This window comes from Lacerta agilis, chromosome 11 (genome assembly GCF_009819535.1).
Source record: "Lacerta agilis isolate rLacAgi1 chromosome 11, rLacAgi1.pri, whole genome shotgun sequence".
Lineage (NCBI taxonomy): Eukaryota > Metazoa > Chordata > Lepidosauria > Squamata > Lacertidae > Lacerta > Lacerta agilis.
Window position 1 is genome coordinate 1,647,563 of NC_046322.1, and position 27,664 is coordinate 1,675,226.

The 27,664-nt window shown below is 50.1% G+C and overlaps 1 protein-coding gene across 1 annotated transcript in view; it reads right to left on the reverse strand.

Annotated features, from left to right (window-relative positions):
- Positions 1 to 4,627: 4,627 nt before the first annotated feature.
- LOC117055257 (ciliary neurotrophic factor receptor subunit alpha-like) overlaps positions 4,628 to 27,664 on the reverse strand; it is a 91,165-nt gene continuing 68,128 nt past the window's right edge. The window contains exon 4 of the mRNA XM_033164710.1: positions 4,628 to 4,782. Within this exon, the coding sequence (XP_033020601.1) occupies positions 4,628 to 4,782 (155 nt within the window). The remainder of the gene's footprint in view (positions 4,783 to 27,664) is intronic.

A 27,664-nucleotide genomic window follows, 5' to 3' on the forward strand; every position in this document is an offset into this window, starting at 1 on the left:
ATGGAGGAGAAGAAGAAGAAGAAGAAGAAGAAGAAGAAGAAGAAGAAGAAGAAGAAGAAGAAGAAGAAGAAGAAGAAGAAGAGCTGCATGTGGAGGAGCGGAGGCGCGAACCCGGTTCACCAGATTATGAGTCTACCATTCTTAACCACTACACCACACTGGTGTAGAGAAAGGTGGGTTTTCCAAAGGTGGCCAACTGACCAGATTTTCACTTGTGCTTTTCTAGGCAGAAGCAGTGGGAGGCAGCAATTCTGAAGACCACTAGGACATTGGGTTGGCCACTGTGAGAATGGGATGCTGGACTAGATGGGCCATGGGCCGGATCCTGCAGGCTCTTCTGAAGTTCTTACAAGTGCTCCACATACTGCCCCCCCTCCCAGGCTCCTCCATCCTTTGCCTACTGATGAGGTCCCTTGTGCTCCTGAGTTTATTTGGCGGAAGCAGACAGGCGAAGAGACCCAGAGAGGGCAGCTTTTATTGTCAAGGTGTCTGCAGCAGACAGGAAGGCAATGAGGAGAAAGCCTGATGGGAAGGAAGGAGTCGGGGAGGAAATAACAAGTGCCGTTCCCAGTAATGAGAGGGAGCTCTCCTGATCTCTGGCTAATGAGGAAATTGACCAGGGGCTGTCCAATGTGCAGCAGCTCTTCAAAAAGCAAATCTTGGAGACGGCATGAGATTCCCCCTCCCCCTTTCCAAGCGGAGAGGAATCTTTTCTGTTCTCAGCCACTCTCTTCAGCAGAGAGGTCAAGCAGTGAAGTTCTGAGGGGTGTTTAAGCAGCCGCCTGCATTCCAGAAGTGGGTAGGCAGTGTGGTGTAGTGGTTAGAGCACATGGCCACTCTCCCTGCCTACGGTTTTCTTTTCTTTTTTTTAAAGTGATCGTTATTGGTTTTATTTACACACATTAAAAAATATTTACAGTCTCATCAATACAGATAAAAAAAGAAGAAGAAAAAAAGTTTTCAGCAAGTGCCCCTCGGAAGCTGCCTCTGACTGCGGAGGCAGAGCTAGGAGACATCGATAGCCCTCTCCTCCATGAATTAAGTTGGACTAGATGACCCTTGGGGTCCCTTCCAACTCTACAATTCTGTGACTTTGTCTCATTCTCTTTCAAAGCCATCCAAGTGAGTGGCCATCACTGTCTCCAGTGGGAGGGAGTTCCATAGTTCAACTGGGAACTGCATGAAATACTTTCTTTAACTCATTTGGACGTGACCTAAGGCCAGTCACTCGATCTCAGCCTCACCTTCCTCATGGAATCATAGATTTGTAGAGTTGGAAGGGACCCCTGAGGATCATCTAGTCCAACCCTCTGCAATGCAGGGATATGCGGCAGTCCCATACAGGGCTCGAACCTGCAACCTTGGCGTTATCAGCCCCACATTCCAGCCAACTGAGCTGTCCTGGCACTGGTTGCTGGGAGGATAACATGGGGAGAAGGAGCACTATAAGACACTTTGAACTCCTTGGAGAAAAGGTGAGGTATGATTGCAGCAATAAATGAAATGAACATCTTTCCCTCCCCTCCCACATCAAAAGAAAAAGGGTCTTGATGGACCAGGATGTGCTTTTTTGGGGAGGCTGTGTCAGACCTCCAAAGGAGCCATTAGCCCCCTCTGCTCCAGAAAACAAGCCCTGTGTGTTGTGAAATCCTGGGGTTGGGCAGCTCAGGGTCGATGCTTAAGTTTCCAGATGATGGTGCTTATTTCCAAGAGTTTTCTTCTTGGGGAAAGGCATTGCTCTGTCTCCCCACCTATTGACAAGCTGGAAGATGTGCAGAAGAGGGTGACCAAGATGATCAAGGGTCTGGAAACTAAGCCTTATGAGGAATGGTTGAAAGAGCTGGGTATGTTTAACCTGGAAAAGAGGAGACTGAGAGGAGATATGAGTTGTTGTTGTTGTTTAGTCGTTTAGTCATGTCTGACTCTTCATGACCCCATGGACCAGAGCACGCCAGGCACTCCTGTCTTCCACTGCGTCCCGCAGTTTGGTCAGACTCATGTTAGAATAGAATCATAGAATCATGGAGTTGGAAGAGACCCCCTAATCTTCTTTCTTGTAGTTTGAATCCATTGCCCCGTGTCCGCTTCTCTGGAGCAGCAGAAAACAACCTTTCTCCCTCCTCTATAGGACATCCTTTTATATATTTGAACATGGCTATCATATCACCCCTTAACCTTCTTTTCTCCAGGCTTCTTGGTGGCTTCAAGAACACTATCCAACCATCTTGTCCTCTGTCATCCCCTTCTCCTTGCGCCCTCCATTTTCCCCAACATCAGGGGATCTTCTCTTCTCATGAGGTGGCCAAAGTACTGGAGCCTCAGCTTCAGGATCTGTCCTTCCAGTGAGCACTCAGGCCTGATTTCCTTCAGAATGGATAGGTTTGATCTTCTTGCAGTCCATGGAACTCTCAAGAGTCTCCTCCAGCACCAGAATTCAAAAGCATCAATTCTTTGGCAATCAGCCTTTTTATGGTCCAGCTCTCACTGTATGATAGCCATCTTCAAATATCTCAAGGGCTGTCACCTGGAAGACCATGCCTGCTTTCTCCTGCTCTGGAGGGAAAGACTCAAACCAATGGATTCCAAAAAGGACATTCGACTGAACCTTAGGAATAACTTTTTGACAGTAAGAGCTATTCAACAGTGGAACCGTCTCCCATGGGAGGTGGTGGACTCTCCTTCCTTGGAGGTTTTTAAGCTGAGGTTGCATGGCCATTTGTCAAGAATCCTTTAGCTGTGATTCCTGCCCTAGAATCATAGAATCATAGAGTTGGAAGAGACCCCAAGGGCCATCTAGTCCAACCCCCTGCCAAGCAGGAAACACCATCAAAGCATTCCTGACAGATGGCTGTCAAGCCTCCGCTTAAAGACCTCCAAAGAAGGAGACTCCACTACACTCCTTGGTAGCAAATTCCACTGTCCAACAGCTCTCACTGTCATGAAATTCTTCCTAATGTTTAGGTGGAATCTTCTTTCTTGTAGTTTGAATCCATTGCTCCGTGTCCACTTTCTGGAGCAGCCGAAAAAAACCTTTCACCCTCCTCTATATGACATCCTTTTATATATTTGAACATGGCTATCATATCACCCCTTAACCTTCTCTTCTCCAGGCGAAACATACCCAGTTCCCTAAGCCGTTCCTCATAAGGCATCATTTCCAGGCCTTTGACCATTTTGGTTGCCCTCCTCTGGACACGTTCCAGCTTGTCAGTATCCTTCTTGAACTGTGGTGCCCAGAACTGGACACAGTATTCCAGGTGAGGTCTGACCAGAGCGGAATACAGTGGTACTATTACTTCCCTTGATCTAGACGCTATACTCCTATTGATGCAGCCCAGAATTGCATTGGCTTTTTTAGCTGCTGCATCACACTCTTGACTCATGTCAAGTTTATGGTCTACCAGACTCCTAGATCCTTTTCACATGTACTGCTCTCAAGCCAGGTGTCACCCATCCTGTATTTGTGCCTTTCATTTTTTTTGCCCAAGTTTAGTACTTTACATTTCTCCTTGTTAAAATTCAGCTTGTTTGCCCTGCACTAGATGATCCTTGGGGGAGGGCCTTCCAAGTCTATAATTCTATGATGCTACGGTTCTATGTTGATTGGATCACCCCAAATGCCTCGGGGCCGTGCTGACCTTTCAGGAGCCCTCCCTGCCCAAACACCTGGACCAGCCAGATATTAAAACTAAATTAAAAGGCTGTGGAGAACAAAACTCGCCTCTTACTCCCACCATATAAACAACGGTGATGGTTTTATTTTCACGGCCACCTCAAATTTATGTTCACACCTTGCACTTGGGCCGTTTGTGGCACACCGTAATGTGTTACTTTTTAAAAGGCTCCGGTTATGGCTGTATATCATTTATACGACACTTTTAATTTGCAAAAGTGCGCAACGTCTTCTTGCTGCGTTCTACTGCACAACCAGCCTTGCGAGGTTAGTCACTGTTTGCGCTGAATGGAAACCGGGCCGGGGAGGGGTGACCTATCAGAGAGTGCTCAAGGCAGGAGGAGTAGGACCTCAGCCGGGGTCTCTCAGCAGCACACAATTCTGTAACCGGAAGAATTTGCTGGCGAGCCTGAAACCGGGGGGGGGGGGGCTGCAGATCTGTCAAGCCCTTGCTACCAGAAACCCAAGATCTACCAATCAGAGCCAAGGGCAAAAGATTGCAGGGGGTTGAGCTAGATGACCCTGTGGTCCCTTGCAACTCTACAAGTCTACCAGTGCTGTCAAGTATCCCGTATTGGCTGGGATTCCCCCGTTTTTAAATGTGTTTCCCGCTGCTGTCCCGGATGACTCAAAAGCCCATACATTCCCGGGTTGTGTGAGAAAGTGGATGGGGTGCTTTGGGGCAGTGCCCCGAGAAACGTGCCCCCCGCTCAGCTTGTTTCGCTCCTCTCCTTGCAGGCCTGCCGTGCCAAGCCGAGCAACGCGCTGCCCGCCCACCCCATGGGGCACGGCACGGCGCGCTGGCCGGGCCTGTGAGCGTTCCCACCCAGCACAGCCGCGCTGACCCTTTGGAACTAAGGCTGGGCCACTGGGGTAGTAGCGGGGAGTCCACGGCAAAGGGCTGCCTGAGATCGCTTGCCCCGTCGAGGTTTAGGTTAAGCGGAGGAGGCCTTTCTATCCCGCGAAAGGCGGCGGGTTTGGCCGCTCGGCCATTTGTGCCACGCGGGGCCAGGAGAGCTTCCCTGGGCGCTCACGGAGGGCCACGCGGCTGCTCTCGATCCGAGGGGAAGCGGCTGACGCCGGTGGCAAAGGGGCTGCTGCGTCGCTACCTATAGACCGGGAGGAGAGGCGCATATGCGGCGACCGAGAGGAGCAGCTCCGCAAGGAGAAGGAGAAGGTCCAGCCGGGAAGCAAGGTGAGGCCAGGGCAGCGCTGCCCAGGGCTCGCGAGGGCGTCTCGCCGGCTGCTCTTACTTGAATGCCGCGTTCTAGCTGCTCCGCCCACTTTTGCTTCTGGCTCCGCCCACCACTGCCATGTGACTATCCCTTATTTTCAAATCCGAAAGTTGACAGCTATGAAGTCTACGTTAACGGCAGTGCCAACCACCTACATGGATTTCTTAAAAGAGGATTATAGACTCACAGAATCATAGAGTTGGAAGGGTAACCCAAGGGCCATCTAGTCCAACCCCCTTCAATGCCGGAATCTCAGCTAAAGGGTCCGTGACAGATTGGGCAAATCTATGGAGGAGAGGGCTATCGATAGCTACTAGCCACAATGGCTATGCTCTGCCTCCATGGACGAAGGCAGTATGGCTGTTGCAAGGATAAAATGAGGACATGTCCACAACAGCCTGTTATTAATACTAAGACCTAGCCCTCGCTTCTCATGCCGGACAGGAGAGCACATGACACACCTGTGCTCAAACCAATGGCCCTGAGACTCAGAATGGTCCTTGGATCAGGGATACTGAACAGAGCGGCCTCGGCTGAGCTGTGTGATTCCTGCATCACAAGGGGTTGGACTACATGACCCTCTGGGGTCCCTCCAACTCTACAATTCCACGATGCCATGAGCCGATATGATTTCCAACCACTTTTCAGGGTTCCTGCGAGGGCAAGCAGGATATGAAATGCAAAGTGCACTTAACAATGCTATATAGTTGATAAACAACGCGATTAAATGGGCAAGGATGATTTGCACCCGCCTCTTCCCTCCCTCGCATTGACCCGTCGTGAAGTCGGGCACTGGGCAGGTGACCAGGGAGCCCCTCTGAGAGACAGCATTTATTGAACCTTTTTTTTTTTAACGAGATCATTAATGACCTTGCAAGGCTTCAGTGGCAAGTCATAATTAAATGCAACGCTTAGCTTCCTCCGCAGCCCCAAACCAACATTCCCCGCCCCCCAGCTAGCGCTGAGTTGGCAACACATGGACAGTTCCCCCTCCCTTGCATCTCCCTCCCCAACGTCTGCACCAAGGTGAAGCCCCACCTTTCCTGCTGGGTGGCAAAAATGTCCTTCCTCCACATGGCGGAGCTCAGGTCCTCCGTTGGGTTTGAAGGGGAAGTAGTCAGTGGGAGAATCTCCTGCACAAGAGCGGAAGCAGGACATGGGATTCCACCCGGCCTCCAACTTGCTTCCCAGAAGTGGGGGTCCAACATCCGCACATCTATGGTGGGAACACGGCTGCCAGGTACTTGGCTACGAGTGAAGGAAGAAGACTGCTGCTAGGATATTCTGGCTACAAATCTTAGCATACATTGAGATCCCTGAGCAATCCGGCAGAAGAACGAAGCCCTCTACAAGCCGTACCCTTTAAAAATGGCTTCCAAACTGACCGAGTGAATTGAGTGACACCCCATGAAGAAAGGCTGCGATTTGGGACATTTTTGTTTAGAGAAAAGGCAAGGAAGAGATGACACAGTAGAAGAGTACATGTGAGAGCAGTAAATGTGAAAAGGATCTAGGAGTCTTGGTAGACCATAAACTTGACATGAGTCAACAGTGTGATGCAGCAGCTAAAAAAGCCAATGCAATTCTGGGCTGCATCAATAGGAGTATAGCGTCTAGATCAAGGGAAGTAATAGTACCACTGTATTCCGCTCTGGTCAGACCTCACCTGGAATACTGTGTCCAGTTCTGGGCACCACAGTTCAAGAAGGATACTGACAAGCTGGAACGTGTCCAGAGGAGGGCAACCAAAATGGTCAAAGGCCTGGAAACGATGCCTTATGAGGAACGGCTTAGGGAGCTGGGTATGTTTAGCCTGGAGAAGAGAAGGTTAAGGGGGGATATGATAGCCATGTTCAAATATATCAAAGGATGTCATATAGAGGAGGGAGAAAGGTTGTTTTCTGCTGCTCCAGAGAAGCGGACACGGGGCAATGGATTCAAACTACAAGAAAGAAGATTCCACCTAAACATTAGGAAGAACTTCCTGACAGTAAGAGCTGTTGGACAGTGGAATTTGCTGCCAAGGAGTGTGGTGGAGTCCCCTTCTTTGGAGGTCTTTAAGCGGAGGCTTGACAGCCATCTGTCAGGAATGCTTTGATGGTGTTTCCTGCTTGGCAGGGGGTTGGACTGGATGGCCCTTGTGTTCTCTTCCAACTCTAGAATTCTATGATTCTAGGTGTGGGATATACCTATTAATGATAAATTAACATGTGCCATTAAGGTAAGATGGGTAATATGCAGGAGAAATGATTTTGAGGAGATATGGAGGGTGTTTGCAGAATCTGTACTGTTAAAACAGAAAGGGGACAAACCATCGCAAGAGGTGTTGACATTTTGGGAGGTTGGCTAGTTACAATGGAATGGTCTCGATGGTGGGGTGCACATTTTTATTCTTATTTATTTATTCTTATTACTTTTTCAAAATAAAAGAAAAAAGAAAAAAAGAAAGAAAAGATTAGGCAAATTGATGGAGGGGGAGAGCGCTATCGATGGCTACTAGCCAGAAGGGCTCTTTCCTTCCGCAGTTGAAGGCAGCAGTGCTTCTGAATACCAATTGTTGGAAGCTACAGGAGGGGAAGCTCCAGATCCTGGAGCTGAGGCTCCAAGACTTTGGCCCAAGGGTGTCGCGAGGGCGGGTGGTCCGCCCTGGGTCCCAGGGGAGGGGGGTGACCCTTGGGCCAGCCCCGCCCCACTGGCGGGCCCCGAGCAAGCCGTGGAGCAAAGCCCCTCCGCCCCGCGGCCCATCCGGGGTCCGCCCGTCGGCGCCACTATGGGGCTGCCCTGTGCGATTGGCGGCCCGTGGGGCTGCCCCGTCAGTGCTGCTTTAAAGCAGCATGGATGGGGAAGTCCCAGGAGCCGGCGCTCACTCGGCGGGTCGCCGCTGGAGTAGCAGCACCGGGGGGGGATGGAAGGCTGTGCTGATGCATGCATTGTGACGTCACAAAGCATGCATCAGGACACCCCGCCCCCAGGGGGGTGCCTCCGCGTGGCAACGCCGCCCCGGGCACCCAAGAGGCTTCCTATGCCTCTGCTTTGGCCGCCTCATGAGAAGAGAAGACTCCCTGGAAAAGACCCTGATGTTGGGAAAGATGGAGGGCACAAGGAGAAGGGGACGACAGAAGATGAGATGGCTGGACAGTGTATTCGAAGCGACTGGCATGAGGGAGGCAGTGGAAGACAGGAGTGCCTGGCATGCTCTGGTCCATGGGGTCACCAAGAGTCGGACACGACTAAACGACTCAACAACAACAGGAGGGGAGAGTTGCTTGTGGCTTTCCCAAAGGCATCTCTTTGGTTAATGTGAAAACAGGATACCTTAGCTGAGATACCTGCATTGCTGGGGGTTGAATTAGATGACACTTGGGGTCCCTTCCAACTCTACAATTCTAGGATTCTAGGAGGCTGGACTAGATGGGCTATTGGTCTGATCCAGCAAACTCTTCTTATGTTATTTGTTTTTTTAAAACCCCCTGTCTTCCTGTGAATTTCAATGCCAGAAAGCGTCGTTCATACCAATTGCCTAAGAACTGTGCATTCCTAGGAAGGAGGTGGGCTGCTCATGGTGGAAGGTGGAGCTAAATGTGTTGTGTGGCTCTTCGCCGCCATCCACACGCTCAATGCTGGAAGGCACTACTGATGAGAAGGCCTGGATCTCTCTGAAGCCCTTTGTTTCCTCTGCCACCCCCCCACCCCCCACTGAACTGCTAGCTATCGAGTAATATCTGACATCCATTTAAATCTGGACGTGGGGAATGCATCAGCGATGGCTAAAGGCAGCTGTAGTTTGCCTTTCGAGTCTCCATGAATTTCCCCCCTGCCTAGAATTGCAATTTCAAGGAAATCAGGAGCTGAGGGCAGTTTTCAGCTCATGTGGGAATGCGGCTGGGGTGGTGGTGGTGGGGGGGCACGCTGGCCATTGAACTCCGCAGGCAACTCCTGGTCGATTGCAAAAGATAGCTTTGCCTCCCTTTCACCCGCTCTGCTCTTCTCTCTCCAGCTGAGCTTTCTGTTGACTGCAGGCAATGTTTGCTTTAAAGGGGCTTCCAAGTAGTTAGCTTTCAACCAGGCGAGATGCTCTCATGACTGAAGACCCTGCGCTTGGCGGGTGTGTGTGTGGGTGTGGGTGTGTGAATTGAGAAGTGGTCTGTTCATCCCCAACACAAATGGGGCTGTTCAAAATCATTGCCTCCCCTGCCTTTGTTACAATCGTTTTTTGCATTATGTTGTTCAAGAAATGCTATGGGGCCCTTTCAGCCTTTAGCTTATAGGAGCAGGGATGGCTAGGGGTAGGGGTGTGTGTGTGTGTGCCAGAGAGAGAGAGAGAGAGAGAGAGAGAGAGAGGAAGGAAGGAAGGAAGGAAGGAAGGAAGGAAGGAAGGAAGGAAGGGGGAGCCTCTGTATCATGGGTAGGCAAACAAAGGCCAATCCAGCACAATCATCTTCTAAATCCGGCCTGCAGATGGTCTGAGAATCAGCATGTTTTTACATGAGTAGAACGTGTCCTTTTATTTAAAATGCATCTCTGGGTTCTTTGTGTGGCATAGGAATTCATTCATCTCCCCCCCCCCAAATAGTCCGCCCCCCCACAAGATCTGAGGGACAGTGGACCGGCCCCCCGCTGAAAAAGTTTGCTGACCCCTGCTCTTTATTCCCTTGCCAACCACCTGAAGAACTGGAAATGCCCTTTTTGCCTGCACACCAACCTTCTCATCTATTGCTGCGAGGCTCAGGAAAGTCTGCATGGTGAGGTTTGGCTGCAAAGGACCTCCTGTGTGGCCACCTGCCTTGGCCACTCTGTCTCCTTGCCCTAACCCACTCAACCCCAGATCATGCTGGAATCATGGAATGGCAGTGTTGGAAAGGGACCAGGAGGGTCATCCAGTCCAACCCCCCGCAATGGAGGAAAAACTCAGGACAGATATAGGAAATGTCCTTCACACGGCACCACAGTTAATCTGTGGAACTCCCTCCCACTGGAGGCAGTGATGGCTACCAACTTGGATGGCGCTGAAAGAGGATTAGACAACTTCATGGAGGAGGAGAGGGCTATCGATGGCTACTAGCCAAGATGGCTATGCTCTGCAGGATAGGATGGGAGAGGGGCCTTGCTCTTAGGTCTTGCTTTTAGGTTGCCCAGTTGGGCACTGTGAGAACAGGATGCTGGACTAGATGGACCACTGGCCTGATCCAGCTGGCTCTTCTGCAGTTCTTCATTGCTGCCATGCTGCGGAGAGTCCCCATGGCGAGGGTCGGCTGCCAATGACCTTCCCATATGGCCAGCTGCCTGCCAACCTCTGGGTCCCTGGCCCTATTTCTCCCTGCCCCACAACCAACTGCCCTGTAACCTCTAAAGCCACTGAAGGTCCCCTGCGTCCCTCCCCTCTCCTGAAGCCAATATCTAGGTTACTGCTCACCCTTCCCATCACAAGTTTCTGGGAAATGGACGGGCTGGGGAGGGAGGGAGAAGAGAGGTTATATGGGGTGACAAACCCGGCCAGCCCCCCTGCTGCCCACCATCTGCCAACGGCATCGCAACCCGCCTTTGGCTAAACAACCCCCGTCCAGGCAGTAACGGGAGAGGCTGGGATGAGCTGCGGTGGAAGAACAGGAACGTCCCCGGAGGTCGCCTGATGAGGGGGGATCGGCCCTGCTAGGAGGTCCGCCAGCCCCTGGCACACAGCCTGGGACAGCTAATTTCTTAAGAAGAAGTGGAATCAGGTTCCCCGAGGATGATGCAGCAAATTGCATTCGGGGAAAACAACAACAGGAATTGTTTACAGACGCTCAGCGGTGGGGGAAGAGCTTCTCCCCCCCTCGACCTCTGTCCTCCGCAAACTGCGAAATGTTCCTGGCCGCCAAGACACCCCTTTGCACCCCACTCGGAAGATCCTCAAAGGAATCTCACACACCGGACACTCCCTTGGATGTGCAGAATGGGGAGCTGGCATCCTCCTGGTGCTTTGGCCGGATTCCAGCTTCTTCCTCGACCAGGACGACAGTCAATGACTCGACTGTCCCATCATCTCATGTGGGTCAGCAACCCTTTTCTGCTGTGGGCCGGTCCACCGTCCCTCAGACCATGTCTATATATTTTTTTTGGGGGGGGGATGAATGAATGAATTCCTATGCCCCACAAATAACCCAGAGATGCATTTTAAATAAAAGGACACATTCTACTCATGTAAAAACACACTGATTCCCGGACTGTCCGCAGGCCGGATTGAGAAGGCGATGGGGCCGCATCCAGCCCAAGGGCCTTTTGTTGCCTACCCCGGCTTAGAAGAAACCCTTCCCTCTCTCCAGCCCACCCGCACATAGGGAGACTTTCTCCCGGCTTCTCCTGCCTATCCTAGCCCCACAGTTGTGTGCTGTGGCTCACTGGCAGAGAAGTTGCCCTGCATGCAGGCAGACCTGAGTTCAAGTCCTAGCATGTCCAGTTAGGAATGAGGGACGAGCCACACACCCCAAACCCTGGAGAGCCAGTTCTGTGTAGACAGAACTGAGCAGGAAGGTGATGGTCATGGTCTGGAAGCCAAGCCTTATGAGGAGCGGTTGAAGGAGCTGGGTATGTTCAGCCTGGAGAAGAGGAGACTGAAGAGGACATAGGATAGCCATCATCAAATATCTCAAGGGCTGTCACAGGGAAGAGGGAAGACGCTTGTTTTCTCCTCCTCTGGAGTGCAGGACTTGAACTCATGGCTTCAAGTTACAAGAAAGGAGAGTCCAACTGAACACCAGGGAAAAATTTCTGACAGTAAGAGCTGTTTGACAGTGGAACGGACTCTCTTGGGAGGTTGTGGACTCCAATGAGGCCAAATGTTGGAGGCTTCAAGAAATAAAATTCAGTCGTTCTTCAAACAGCACATAGATAAACTATGGAACTCATTCCCACAGGAGGCAGCTGCCCAAAAATTTGTAAAGACAACTTCGCGGAGGAGAGGGCTTTTGATGGATTCTAGCTAGGATGCTGCTGCTCTGCCTCCATACTTGGAGGTAGCAATGCTTTTGAAACTACCAACTGTTGAAAACCACAGGAGCACAAAGGGTTCTGGTACACAAATCCTGCCTGCAGGCTTCCCAGCTGGTTGGTTAGTGCATTGGACTATGAGCTGGGTTCGAATCCCCCACTCAGCCATGAAGCTCACTGGGAGACCTAATGTTGGTCATCATCTTGTTACCGAACCTACCTCACAGGGTTGTTGTGAAGATGGAATGGGGAGAAGGAGAGCAACTCCTGCTGCTTTGAAGAAAAGGGTGGTAAATAAATGTAACAAACAACTAAAATGAATGAACAAGGACAGGATGCTGGACTAGATGCGCCACTGGCCTGATCCAGCAGGAAAATTCTTATTGCCTGCTTATGCCTTCCTTTAAAAAACCACTTTGTTGTACCTGGGGGACTGATCTGCAGCCCAGAGGCTGCCTCAAGATGCAGGCAACTGCCTTTGCTCACACCCGGGTCCCCTGCCTGCCTGCCTCTCTCACCTCCTGCTGTTGTCGCCTCCCACCCTCTCCCAAACCATCTAAATTTAGACTGGGAGCTGGAGGCAGGGATCTGTCTTGGGCTTATGCTATCTCCTGCAAAATGCCATGTGCACTGACAGAGCGGGATTAAATAATCGCCGGAGGCTCGCAGCCAAAAATTCGGTGGGTAAATTCAAATCAATATGTAAAACCCACCCGGCCCCCTTCTAGCCTCAGAACACCCCTCTTTCTTTGCACAGCCTGGCTCAGAGCCAGGTCCCCCAGCGCAGCCCAAACAAGAGTGCATCAAAGATTTGGAGGGTTGCTGTTAAAATGAAAATAAACCCAGATGCCAACTTTGCTGCCACATAAACCCGGACAACACCATTACTGGTCCCAACAACATCAAACATACCATCTCAGGACTATTTAATTGCTCATCTTCCAACATTGTGTATGCAATCAAATGGCAACAGCGCCCTTCAGCTCTCTATATTGGACAAACAGGCCAAACCCTACACCAAAGGATAAATGGACATAAATCTGATATCAGGAATCACAAGACAGAGAAACCAGTAGGAGAACACTTCAATCTCCCAGGACATTCTATAAAAGATCTTAAAGTAGCTGTCTTAATACAAAGAAATTTCAGAAATAGACTGGAAAGAGAAGTGGCTGAATTGCAACTAATCACCAAACTTAGAACCATGGAGAAACCTGGTCTGAACAAAGACATTGGATTCTTATCTCATTATACTTAACAAAGCTATCTTTAGCCATCTCACCCCTTGCCTTTCCCTGCAAGACTAATTGCAGCCGTTAAGAGTCATCAACAGGTTTTCCACACCTATCAGCTGATCACCCATTCCCACCACCCTCTGAGTAATACCCCTCCCCACTCCCTCACTATATTTAAGGATCTGGTGACTTCTGTTTCAGTGTATCTGAAGAAGTGTGCATGCACACGAAAGCTCATACCAAGAACAAACTCAGTTGGTCTCTAAGGTGCTGCTGGAAAGAATTTTCTATTTTGTTTCGACTATGGCAGACCAACACGGCTACCCACCTGTAACTGTTAAAATGAAGGTTCTCCCTACAGGTGCTGGAGTGAAAAGGGACTGTGTGTGAAAGAGCGAGAGGCAGGAAAGAAGGAAAGCACTTATCTCATAGAATCATGGGATTGTAGGATTTGGGAGTTGGACAGGGCACCCAACGGTCATCCATTCCAACCCCCTGCAATCGCAGCTAAACATCCTGGACAGATGACCACCCAACCTCTCCGAGGAAGGAGTCTGTGCCAGCTCCCAAGGTCGTCCATTCCACTGTCGATGAGCTCTGACTTTTGGTCGGGTCTGGAGCAAAATAGATCTCCATGCTGCGCGGACATTTTTGCTTTTTGCTCTATGCTTGTCCTCTGCTGCCTGCAGGACCCCGTCTCGCCCAGCCGTGATTTCTGGCAAGCCTGATTTGGGCTGAGATGCCACGGGAGCTTCAAAAACATTCTGAGTGTTGAAGGAGAAGGACCAGCCACAGAAAACAGAACAGAGAAGGTTGCAGGAAAGGTGAAAGAACAGCCTGAGGGCTGGATGCTGCTGGCAGAAAGGGAGGGGGGGAGGAAGCAGGGCTGTGGACCAAGAGAGACAGCATTTTGGGGGGGGAGGGGGGTGCATGTGCGGGGGCTGAGCTTCACATCCCAAAATGCATGCCAGCATCCTTTGTATGCGAGTTTTTTTGGCCGTTATTTCACATTTGGAAGTCTACAGTGGGCACAACGGTTATGTTTTGCTTTCGGCCGTATGAAATATAATTGTGCTTTTTTATGCTTTTCTGAGAAACATCAAGAGAGCAAAGAAGTGACAAATAACTTACTGGAAATGCTTTTGTGTCCGTCCCCCCCACAAGCCAACTCTTGCAGGTGCTCCCCCCCCCAATGTTAGCGAACGCAGGAGGGGGCTTTGCTGCTTCCAACCCCCCCCCCCCCAACAGCCTGTCCAGGCTCAGCCAGATGTTTTTCCCCGCAGCAAGTGACCCCCCCAAATGTGGCTGCCTCAGATGCGCCTCCTCCCCCCCCCCATGGGCTTTCGCCTCCCTCCTCTAATCGCATTAGCAGTGCAGAGTGCAGAACAGCCTCTGGGCTCCTGTCCAGCTCCCCAGCCGGACCTCCTCAGAGTTTCATGGAGCTTGCCTCCCTCCTTGCAGCAGCTTGGAGCAGTTTGAAGTAGGACAGAGAAAGGCGAGGTGGGGGGGGGAGGAGATTAAAAAAAAGGAGCTGGAGCAGAAGGGAGAACGAGGCAGGTGGAAATAGGATTGAATAGGATTGAAGGCCCATCCTTCAAAAAGAGGGGGGGAACGAGGGGAAAGACACTCTGCTCATGCTCAGAGGCACATGTCTCTCAAGCCAACCAGTCACTTCTGGGGAGCTCAAATCAAACCTCCCAGGAGCTGCATATTTGCTCAGAACAGAATGGGTCTTTCTCTTCCAGGAGCACCCCCAAGGCTGTGGCCTTTGGAGAAGAGGAATGGTCTCAGGCTAAATTCTCGGAACGGAAACTGCAGGAAGGTTTCATTCTAAGAATATATCCAACAAGGGCATTTAAGAGAAAGCTTGAAAACCCGGTAGGGCTGCTGACACAGGCATACAAAGCGGTGCCAAATAAGGTCTTCCTTTACCTTATTTAGGGGTGCAGGTGGCGCTGGGGTCTAGACCACTGAGCCTCTTGGGCTTGCCGATCGGAAGGTCGGCGGTTCGAATCCCTGTGACGGGGTGAGCTCCCGTTGCTATGTCCCAGCTCCTGCCAACCTAGCAGTTCAAAAGCATGCCAGCGCAAGTAGATAAATAGGTACCGCTCTGGTGGGAAGGTAAACGGCGTTTCTGTGTGCTCTGGCTTCCGTCGTGCCAGAAGTGGTTTAGTCCTGCTGGCCACATGACCGGAAAACTGTCTGTGGACAAACGCCGGCTTCCTTGGCCTGAAAAGTGAGATGAGCATTGCAACCCCATAGTCGTAGAATCATAGAATCCTAGAGCTGGAAGAGACCACAAGGGCCATCCAGTCCAACCCCCTGCCAAGCAGGAAACACCATCAAAGCATTCCTGACAGGTGGCTGTCAAGCCTCCGCTTAAAGACCTCCAAAGAAGGAGACTCCACCACACTCCTTGGCAGCAAATTCCACTGCCGAACAGCTCTCACTGTCAGGAAGCTCTTCCTAATGTTTAGGTGTAATCTTCTTTCTTGTAGTTTGAATCCATTGCCCATGTCCGCTTCTCTGGAGCAGCAGAAAAGTGGACTTAACTATCCAAGGGTCCTTTGCCTTTTGCCTTTACCTTTTTGCCCTTAAATTGAAAAATCCTAAAATTAAGCAACTAGTGAAAGGCAGGATCATGAGGGAAATCCTCAAAGGGCTTTAGGCTGCTAGCAATTCACCTTAGACAGGAGAAGCCAACAAGGAGCTCCACAGATGGGTACAACTCCAATCACCCCTTTTCCTCCCATACGTAGCTGGCCGGGCTTGGAGATCTTTGGGGGAAGCCCTTCCCTTGTTCCCCACCCCCCACCCTCCCAGGCACACTGTGTGGCGATGTGGAAGAGGGCCTTCCTGGGGGTGGCTGTTCCCAGGCAACTTTGGAAATTCCCTGGAGGCAGCCCTGCATCTGAATGGAAAGCGTAGGAGGAGAGAGTTGCTCTTGGGCTCGGATCCTGCTTGCAGGTTTCCTACGTGGGCATCTGACTGGCCACTGTGAGAACAGGACGCCAGACTAGATGGGTCCAGCAGGAAATGGCCCTTGTGGTCTCTTCCAACTCTATGATTCTATGATTCTATGTTCTCCAAATCCTATGAGGTTATGTGCCTTGCCCCAAAGCTTTCTTGAGGATATGGGGTTCATAGAATCATAGAATCATAGTTGGAAGAGACCCCAAGGGCCATCCAGTCCAACCCCCTGCCAAGCAGGAAACACCATCAAAGCATTCCTGACAGATGGCTGTCAAGCCTCTGCTTAAAGACCTCCAAAGAAGGAGACTCCACCACACTCCTTGGCAGCAAATTCCACTGTCAAACAGCTCTCACTGTCAGGAAGTTCTCCCTCATGTTTAGGTGGAATCTTCTTTCTTGTATTTTGAATCCATTGCCCCGTGTCCGCTTCTCTGGAGCAGCAGAAAACAACCTTTCACCCTCCTCTATATGACATCCTTTGATATATTTGAACATGGCTATCATATCACCCCTTAGCCTTCTCTTCTCCAGGCTAAACATACCCAGCTCCCTAAGCCGTTCCTCATAAGGCACCATTGTTGCGCACCATTGTTCTGGGTTTTCTCCTCCCTCCTGCGTGTGGTGAGTGGGGACCCTGTTGCAACAGTTAATAAAGATCAGGCTTACTAGTCGCTTTGCTTCTCAATATACTCTGGTTGGCCTCTGTTATTTTCTCCTACCGATAGCGAAGCCACTTAAGGACTCTGTACAGTGGACACTCGGGTTGCGAACGTGAGCCATGCGGGAGGCACAACCGCAACCCGCAGCATCCGCAACCTGCAGCGCCACGTATGCGCACGTGCATGACACGATTCGATGCTTCTGCGCATGCGCAAAGCGCAATTTAGTGTTTCTGTGCATGCGCGAGCGCCGAAACCCGGAAGTAACCTGTACCAGTACTTCCGGGCTCGGTGCATCTGTAACCTGAAAACGCACAACCCGCAGCGATCGCAACCCGAGCTATGACTGTATCGGCTCTGAAATACCCCGTAAGGGAAAGGGAGCAGTTTTTCCCTATAACAATACGAAGCCTACATTGTGGGTCTCATCCAACACAGACCTTCACGGCGACCACAACAGGGAAATTATGCAGAAGGAAAAGGGGAGTAGGAAGTCTTTGGAGTATCTCAAACATCCTTGCTTTTGGAAACTGCAGGTATACCTCGGAGGTGCATCAGTATGTGCTTTCAGCACCACAGACATTTGAGTACGCAGGCCTATTTCTGAACCCCCGGGTAAAGCTGGCCTGCAGACGACTTTGCACCTCTCACTCCTCTTCCTCTGCTTGGGAAGGAAATCAGTCAGACCCCGGCAGAAGGCATTTCTGCACCCATGGAAGGAGAATATCCGCAGGGGAGAATCAAGCCTCCCAGATGAGTGCAGCATCCCACGTGGAGACCAGCACTGGGGGAGTGTGATCTGTTGATGCTTTCATCTGCCTTCCTGATGCTGCGGTGCATTTAAGAAACATTTAATTGCTGCTTTTAGCTAGGAAAAGCATTTTATGCAGAATCCTACGCTTGTAATATATTTTGAAACGATGTGCATATTTTTAGTCTAAAGGAGTGGGGATACTTTTTATTTTTTATTTTAAAGAGGAATAACACCTCTGTCTCTCACACACTCACACACAAACACACGGGGGTCAGCCACACTTACTTTTTGCCCCACACTTTTGAGGTGCACTTCCGCTCTTCATAGTTTTGTGTCCAATCACTCCTCTTTCCCTCCCCACTTCCCCCAGGAAAAGCCACTTCTTAACACTGAATCAGAACAAATGGCAATGCATGTTCTCCACTGATTGCTGTTTGCTCCGATTCAGCAGCGACAACACAAAAGAGCTTGGACACAAAAGCTTTAAAGTACCTAGAAATGTGGGCGGGGGGGGGGGGGAGTCTGAACAGGCCCTCACTTTATAGCAAGTAGTTGATCATTAAGCCTCAATGTTGGTGCAAAACTCCTGGCTGGCCCAACCCTGCCCTGTTCCTTCACAATGCAAACAGAGTCACTTCATTTCACAACACCCAGAAGCTTCCCTTCCCCGTTCTCAAACAGGCTCACACAAGCTCAGTGAAAGAGGAAATATTTTGCAGGCAGAGGGGTCCCGAGTTCAAATCTTTGGACTCTCCAGTGAATAAAGGCTCAGAGGGTGAGTGGAAGACCTCAGAGATTGGAACACCTCTGAAGAAAACACTGGAGCTAACTTGCACCTCTTTACCCTGCCCTTTGAAAAGTGAAGAATTCACAGAATCATAGAATTGGAAGAGTTGGGAGGGACACAAAGGGTCATCTTGTCCAAACCCCCTGCAATGCGGAAATAAATTTGGGGTATTCCCTTTATTTGTGTGGTGTATGGATGATTGATTTTGGGCTGGTTTTTGTGGGTTTTTTTTTTTACTGTTTTAATTGTGTTTTATATGCCGCAGCTCAACCTGGGATCGCCTAGCGAAGGGGTGGGTGAGAAATGCAAAAGACGAAGATGAATAATAAAAACAGAAGGAAGGGGCGTAGCAAGTGGGGGCGGGCCGCCCCGTGTTCCATAATGGAGGGGGTGACAAATTATCAAGGAACAATTTTTTTTTTGAAATTTTTTTATTGACATTTTTTTTTTTGAAAATGCCTGCTCCGAAGGTCTTATCTTACTATACTAGGGATTATATAGCTATATATGAAATTTCACGCATATCGGTTAATATCTTGACCCTCCTCCACCAAAATAGCTGTTCACTCAGCTGTTTTCCTATGTCATGAAGGCTGAAATTTCAGTTCAGAGAACACTTACTGTTCCCAGCCCTAACCCTGTGGAAAGCCACCTAATTAGACTTTAATTTGATTTTGAGATCTTTTTAGGAGGTAATTTAATTATTGTTTGATTTTATACCAATGTTATGTATCTGATGTTAGCCACCCTGAGCCCGACTTCAGCCGGGGAGGGCGGGATATAACTAAAAGTTTATTATTATTATTACTTGTTATTATTCCTTTGTAAGAAAATATGAAATAACGTAAAACCATTTTTGCCGGGGGGGGAATCAATGGGGGGGTCGACAAGAAATTTTCCGCACCGGGTACCACCTGACCTTCCCATGCCGGGCCCGGGGGGGGTTGACAAAACATTTTTTGCCCCCCGGGTACCAATTTACCTTGCTACGCCCCTGACAGAAGGCAGTGAAGGAGTAAGAAGAGAAACCTGACTGAGTTATTTGGCAACTTCTGTCTGCAAACCCCACATTAGTCTCCGTTACAGAAATTCATCCCGGCTCACCCGAAAGGTGTGAATGTAAAAACCATCAAAGGGAGAGAAAGAAAAATTCAGCGAGGCCACGAAATTAGAGATGAAAGGTAGTTTATTTTCTGGTTAAATGCAAAAGGCTTTCAAGATAAACAGGAACAGGCCCTGCCTTGAAGCCAGCTAACAGTGTCCATATGGGATGTTTAGACCACTTTGCCTAATCCAGAGCATCAATTCACAGACCGCATCCCTCACTCACCCACCGGGCCTGTCTTCTGTTTCCAATTGCAGATGGAGGTCAAACAAGTCATTACTGTCCTCTTTTCAAGGAACACTTTGGCTACAGATCTCGTAACATCTTGCAGCCTCAGCCCAGAGCAGCTTCGGAGATGTATTTGCCAGGCCAAAACTCTGTGTCCCTTCTCCTTAAGGCGGCACCTTCAACAAAACTGGGTGCCCATACGGCTTCCTAGGATGGACAGAACTCCAGGAACCATGCAACAGGAGTCTGGCTCCCGTGAACAACTCCTTAGGTTTGCATGGGGGGGGGGGGAAAGAAGATTATCCATTAGGAATCCTGGTCCCAGGCAAGGACAAATCTGCCTATTTCTGCTTCTCATTTTTTTTACAGGATTACGTTCAGTTCTCTCCGCTCCCAAATCAGTTTGCAAATTTTTATCTGAAGATTTGCATGCATTTCAAAGAAGCACATCACTGCAGAGCAGGGTTGTCTAATCCAACTCCCTGAAATGAGAGGCGTGCCTAGGCTCCCTTGTAAGGAGACTTATTGTTGTCCCCCAGCCCACCCCTGTCCCTTGTGCCCCGGGCAAGGAAAAGTTTGCCTTTTGTCACCTTTCGCACTCTGCCAGTGGCTTCCTCTTTGGCACCCAAAGGAGCCTGTGTGTCTCGCCCAGCCACCCAGAGCAGCTGCCCAGAGAGGGCGCAGATGGGTGGGTGGGCTCCTAGCCACTCCATGCCAGAAGGGGGAGCTGGCATTTTTGCTTCCTTAGTGGGCCTGTGTCATTGGTGGGGGCCAACCCGGCTAACCCCTAGGTCTTCTTCTTCTTTGGCGATCACTCGTAGCCGAGTAAGATTGTCTTCCATAAACACGGTTTTAAAAATGAGTCCGTAACATCCTTCCACATTGGTTTCTGGGCGGCAGTCAATCACGATGTGGATTTGCCAAGTGTGCCTTCCTCTTAGCACGTTTCTCCCTTGCGCCCTGAGTTCGAGACTCTTCAGAGCCCATGACACCTTTGGTAATGGCTGTTCTCCAACTGGAGCGCTCGCAGGCCAGTGTTTCCCAATTGTTGGTGTTTATACTACTTTTTAAAAAAGATTTGCCTTGAGACGTTCTTTAAACCTCTTTTGTTGACCACCAGCATTACGCTATCCATTTTTAAGTTTGGAATAGAGTAGTTGCTTTGGAAGACGATAATCTGATGTGTGTGTGTCCCCCAGTGGCAGCTCCATGTGCCACATTGCAGGCAGTTGCTTGCGGCAAACCACCCAGGCCAACTTTTTGCACCAACTGCAGGACTCTGGCACCCTGGGGTGTTGAGGTCCCGCAGTTCACTGGCTTTCCTGCCAGGGCGGCTGCAGCTTTTCGTTCTCCTGCCGAGCCACCAAGAGATGGACCTCGGTGGAAAAGCGCATGAGCAGCAGCAGCAGCAGCCAGACCCTGCTGGGATCACATCGTAAACCCTCTGAGGAAGGGATTAATTCCTGCCTCCTCCGCTGCCTTTCTCCCTGCCGACCGCATGACTCTCCCTCCCCGCCACCTCTGAGCAGGGCCGCCTTGTTTCTTTGGCAGGCGATGCTCAATCCCCCGAGGGAGCCGGGCGAGAGAAGAAGGGCATGTGTTTAGAGCGTTTCCACTCGGTTCCACTCTCCTGGGCTATTTCTATCTCGTCTTGTCAAAATTTATCAAGTGCGTAATTGTTTAAACAGCATTAAAGTGCCGGGAGCCAGAGCGGCTGGGAATTGTCCCGCGCCCGCCTCCGTGACTCGGGCTGACAGCTCCGGGAGGGGAAGGAGATGCCGCTGCGGAAAAGCGCCAGGCCTCCTCGGGGCACGGGCACGGAGCCGCCTCGGGAGAAAGGAAGATGAAACAAATGCACTTTCTCTCTCTGTCTCTCCCCCCACCCCAGGATCCTAAAGCTCTGCGGCCTTGCAGGATATCTCCAGGAGAAGAAAAAGCGGAGGAGTAAACCCTACACAGGGACGCGGGTGGCGCAGTGGTCTAAACCACAGAGCCTGGGGCTTGCCGATCAGAAGGTCGGCGGTTCAAATCCCCGCGACAAAGTGTGCTCCTGTTGCTTGGTCCCTGCTCCTGCCAACCTAGCAGTTCAAAAGCACATCAAAGTGCAATTAGATAAATAGGTACCGCTCCGGCGGGAAGGTAAACGGCATTTCTGTGCGCTGCTCTGGATCGCCAGAAGCGGCTTAGTCATGCTGGCCACATGACCCGGAAGCTGTACGCCGGCTCCCTCGGCCAACAAAGCGAGATGAGCGCCACAACCCCAGAGTCATCCACGACTGGACTTAATGGTCAGGGGTCCCTTTACCTTGAAACCCTACACAAATCTGGTGCCAAACATCTCACTCTGCTTTCCTTTGGACCACATCAGCAAAGCTAGGCGTGGTGGTCTTGTCTTCTGGGCAGCCCAGGACCTCCAGACACACTGCCTTGGCTTGCACCCAGGGAGGTCACTTTGGTGCTGCTAACACAGAGGTTTGGCTTCACTCCAAGAGGAGCAGTCCACTGTCTCTCTTAGGTTTTGTTTTTTTTTGAACAGTTTTTACATACGTTATTATCCGGAGGTTGGAAGAACCCCCACAAAGATATGGAGATTTGTCGGAATACGTTTCACGGATCCGCCATGGATTCATATTTAATTGGTTATTTTATGGGTTTTTCAAGGTCTACTTTTGGTATAATTGCGCGCAAAAGTGAAAGTGAAAGCATGAATGAATAGTGTGATTCACTTACAAGATTAATCCGCCTTTATTTTGTAGATCCGGTCATGTTCAAAGTTGTTAATGAGCGTTAAACTTGCTTCCCGCCCTTTTGGAGGGCAGCAACAGTGATTTTATTGGTTAAGGCATTATTGATGATGTCACGTTTGTTCCCTAATAAAAGGCAGAGGCACCCCGCTTAGGCAGGAGGAGTAGCACGAGACCGCACGTTCTTCTTATGTTCTTTTAGTTGGGTTTTAGTTGAAGTCAAGTTTAGTTTAAGGGGCTAGGAGCGGGCTGGACGGGTTGGATGGGTTTTTTCTTTTAGTTAGAGTTAGATCGCGGAAGATCATTCGGTTTAGCCTTAGTTAGGTTTTCTTTAGGTTTAGCCTAGGGCTAGAATTGCGGAAGATATTTCGGTTTTAGTTTATTTAGTTAGCCTCGCGGAAGATCGGGCGCGCAGGGACGTTAAGCTTAGGAGAACTTAGCTTAGGGGACGAGCCTATGCGGGTTCTGCCGAAGCCACTAAAGATACAACCGGTGTCTGTCTTCCTTTGGGGGTTAAAAGGGGAGTAAAGTAAAAATTTTAATTTTCTGTAAATTGGTCCGTCTATTCAGAGTCAGGGTATATATTTTATTTCACGAGGCAACTGTTCATTAAAGAAGGCAATTAGAAACTCACACTTCATCGGAGTCATCAATTGGCTTACTCAACATCCTTCAGACTGTGAGGCTTTGGCCGGCGACCGTGCTCAAAAGCACGCGGAACGCTGGCCGCTTTCCCCGCAACTGGTACCTCGTGCATAACCAATCCAAGGCCGTGCACGAGGAGCTCCAGCACCCAAACCCCGACAAGTGGTGCCCTCTCTGAGGCAAAGCGCAGTCGAAAATCGCTTCCACGAAGACTCCGGTTAAAGGCAACATATCGGAAGTGGCTCGGAAACAGACATTGAGAGGTGAGGTATAACGGCCCGGTTTATCCAGGATTTCGTTGCAGTAGCGCGAATCCACCGCTTGCCCAAAGTAGTGTAAATAGAAGTCGCGCGCGTATATTTTGCCCCAAGGGGTCCCCGGGTAGAGCGGCAAGGAGTTTAGTGTAAGCCTACGGGCAGAGTAAGGTCTTCCCTAAAGCCTACGGGTGGGAAGGGTTCTGGCAAAAGCCTACGGGTGCCAGGGTCTGGCAAAAGCCTACGGGTGCCAGGGTTTTCGGTCAAAGCCTACGGGTAGGGCCGGTGTCTCCCGAAAAAGCCTACGGGTGGGAGGGAAAGGTTTTCTGGCTAAAGCCTACGGGTGCCAGGTTTTTCGGTCAAAGCCTACGGGTAGGGCCGGTAGCCCCTAGTAGAAGCCCACGGGTGGGGGCGGAGGTTTTCTGGCTAAAGCCTACGGGTGCCAGGTTTTTCGGTTAAAGCCTACGGGTAGAACCGGTGTCCCCTAGTAGAAGCCTACGGGTGGGGGAGGAAAAGTTTTTGGGAAAGTGTTAAAAATGGGCTCCTCACTCTCAACTGCTCAAGTTAAATTTTGTGAAGATTTATTGTACCTTTTGAAAAGAAATGGTCACCCTGTCTCTGAATCAGAAGTAGAGCTTTTAGTTAAAACTATTGGGGAAGTTTGCCCTTGGGTCCCTAAGGAGGGAACGAAAGATCTAGCTTCATGGGAAAGGATCGGGTTAGAATTTATGGCCAACCCGAAAATCGGAATTCCTGTACAATTAGTATGGAGCAAAGTAAGAAACTGCTTTCAACAAATCGCTCCAAGAAATGTTTTGCTTAATGGAACAGTGAATTTGGGAAATACTGCTTTTAATAGTGCCCCTGTGCTGCCGCTTGCGGTTGTGCCATTTTCGGCCCCTTCGCAGCAGCCAGTTCAGGCCCCGTTGTCGTACACGCACTCGCCCTTGTCCAATTTGTCATTGCCAGATTCATTGCCGCCTGTGCCGGTGCAGCAGACGCCGTCGGCCTTTCAAGCCCCGCCGCGGACTGCCCCACCGCCAGTCGCTCAGCAGTCATCGCAGGCCCTTTACCAGCCAGCGATCTCAAGTCAGCAGCAGCCGCGGACCTCGCTCCAAGCAACGGTCCCGCTTCCTTCATCGCAAGCCGCGCTTTTGCCAGCGATCCAGCAGCAGCAGCAGCAAGCAGCTTTTTTGCCAGCAAACCCTGCTGCCCTGCAGGCCGCGCTCAAGCCAGCAGCTCCAGTTTTGCAGCAAGCTGATTTCCAATCAACAGCAATCCAAGCTTCAATGCAAGCAGCTCAACAGCAATTTACCAACCCTTCAGCACCTCCAATGCCAATGCAGATTCCAAGACAAGAGCAAAGCCAAACAATGATGATCCAGATGCCAGGACTTGCAGTACAGAGCCAACAACCTTATGCTCCAACTTCAAGTCAGCCATCTTGTCTTCATCCAACTTCAAGTCAGCCATCTTGTCTTCATCCAACTTCAAGTCAGCCATCTTGTCTTCATCCAACTTCAAGTCAGCCATCTTGTCTTCATAGTCAGCCATCTTCAAGGCATCCAGATGTCAAAGACTCTTTAGCACCATCTAGTGGCTCATCATTTGGAAAGCATCAAGAAGATTTAAACTCACTGATGCCACCTACAGATCCAACAGCAATGCAGCCCATCTGCAGAACCCAAGCTTTGGAAGCAGCTTTGGGACAAATAGACTTTAGTGCTGATCCAATGCACATCTTTCCAGTGATTCGTGCCAATGGAGGACAACCTGCAAGATATCAAGCTATTCCTTTTGAAACACTACGTGAACTACGAAAAGCCATACGCGAAAATGGACTTCAAGCTCCTTATACTAGAAGTTTACTTGAAGGACTGTCCACTAGTAGACTTCTGCCATCTGATTGGAAGTTGATTCCTCGCACCTTCCTGTCGCCTACAGATGCTCTTCTGTGCCTGCAAGAGTGGAAAGAAGTAGCAGCCAGACGTGCAACGCCACTCGCCACAGAAGATATGCTCACAGGATCGGGACATTACTCCAATCTCAATCAACAGCTAGCCATACCTGATGCTGCACTTGTCACCATAGCAGACATCGTGGTCAAAGCTTGGCGCAGATTACCCAATCGCACAGATGCCAGCTCAGTATCAGGATTCGCTGCAGTTAGGCAAGGTCCAAAAGAGCCTTATGGGGACTTCGTGGATCGCCTGATTGTTGCAGTGGAACGCCAGATAGAAGATCGTCATGCCAGAAACATGCTGACAAAACAACTCGCCTTTGAGAATGCTAATGATGACTGCAAGAATGCCCTAACAGCAGTTGCAGCTCGTCCAGATGCCACATTGACTGAGATGCTACGCGTCTGCCAGAATGTTGGTACCCACTCCTACAAAGCACAACTCTTGGCAGCTGCGGTACAGATGCCACGTCAAGACAGCTCTACGCCAGTCAAGAAGTGCTATGGGTGTGGAGGCGATGGGCATTTCCGGTCGCAGTGCACAACAACGCCAAGGCCTTCTGCCAAGCCGCCAGAGAGATGTCCCATCTGTCAGAAAGGATTTCATTGGGCGAATGATTGTCGTTTGAATCCACAAAATACATCACCTACCTCATCTCCAGTTCAGGGAAACGGTTCTGCGGGCCGCGCCCCGGCCCCGGTAAAACAATAGGGTGCAAATTCAAGAACATCATGAAGGTCAATCATCCCAGAAAAGTGAACAACGCTACTCCTTATCCAGGTCATCAGGAAAAAAGAATGATCCAGAGAGATATCTACTCTCCAGATGTCCAGAGGAAAGATGTGACCTCATCAAGCATTCAGGTTCCAGAGGTTTCATCATCTGCCTTACCTATTCAAAGGGTTCCAGTAGAGAATACAGCATTTAGTCCACCTTCTGCTAACCGCCCTTCAGTTCCTGCTGATGTTAACCCCGCTTCACAGCAAGCAATCACAGTCAAGCCTCTGATCGCAGAATTGCCTTAAACGTTGAGAAGACATCCTACTGAGGTCAATCTCGCAGCTCCTGAGCTTTATTCATCTTCAAATCAAGGTCAATCTGTCATTGAAGGACATTTGCCCTTGATGAAACAGCAGTGTTCAAGTTGCAACCCAGCTGATGATCACTTTCCATGTGGCCAAAGAATGCAAGTGAGTGAGCCAGCTCCCTCTTGTGGAAGCTTAAACATCACTCCAGTTAACAATGTCCACACCTTTGTGTCACCTCCAGCTTTTAAGCTCAGCCCGCCACAACCAAACAACTATCAGGAACAACAACTTCTACTGCCTCGTGTCAAAGAAGAAGTTCCATCCTGCCAGTTTGATGCACAACTGACTGAATGCCAGCAGGTTCAACAGCATCAGCAACTCTTACCAACGGAAGAACCTCAGGTTTGCCAACTCAACGCCAAGCAGCTTCAGAGTTGCCAACTTCAGCAGTGCAAAAAACCCGAAGCCAAAAAGATGTCTTCAAACACTGCCAACGAAGAACAAGAAGAATCTTCTGTCCCAGGTATACCACTCTTCTTAACAGAGGACTGTTACTTTTCAAATCCATGGTTTGCTCAGCAATTGCCAACATCCATTCGTGGTCCATTCCCAGACACCTCGATTTGCCTTATCCTGCCTAGGATGGATCGCCTCCCTGCCACAGTCACATTGACTGCAGGCCTAGTTCGAATCACGGATTCATCTCAGTTGCTGATTCCAGGATTTTCAACTGTTCCTTGTGTCCTAACAAAAGGCTTGGAAATTGCCAGACTCTATTTGCTTACTTCTACGCCTACAGCTCCTGTAGACTCTTTGCCTCCTCAGACAGCAATGGCGCTAATCAAGATTACAGAAGAACGCCCTCATCTCGTCTTAGAAATGGGTGGACGAAAGATCAAGGGTCTTCTTGATACAGGCGCAGATGTCACAGTGATCGCCAGAAAGGATTGGCCTGACCAGTGGGCAACGACTGTCACCCAGGAAGTCTTCGGAGTCGGAGGTTTCGAACCCGCCCACCAGAGCGTGCATCCGATTACCTTCCAGTCAGACTCAGGCTCCATGGTGCAGCTCCGTCCACTTGTAATGGATGTGCCTATCACCCTTTGGGGTAGAGACTTATTGTCTAAAGCAAGAACTGTTGTCCATACACATTTTTGATGTGGGCCTTTGCATCAGCGCCAGTACATGCTCTTCCACTCACATGGAAGGAAGGACCCCCTGTATGGGTCGACCAATGGGCGCTGACGTCAGAAAAGCTCGCTGCAGCAGAGGCCCTAATCAAAGAGCTGCTACACCAGAATCACATGCAACTCTTTACTCTCCATCAGTACCTCATGGATAAAGCTCCACAGTCATTGACTTTAGAGTGTTCCCTTGATAGTCTTCAAACTGTCCTTTGCAGAAAACCTATTGCAAA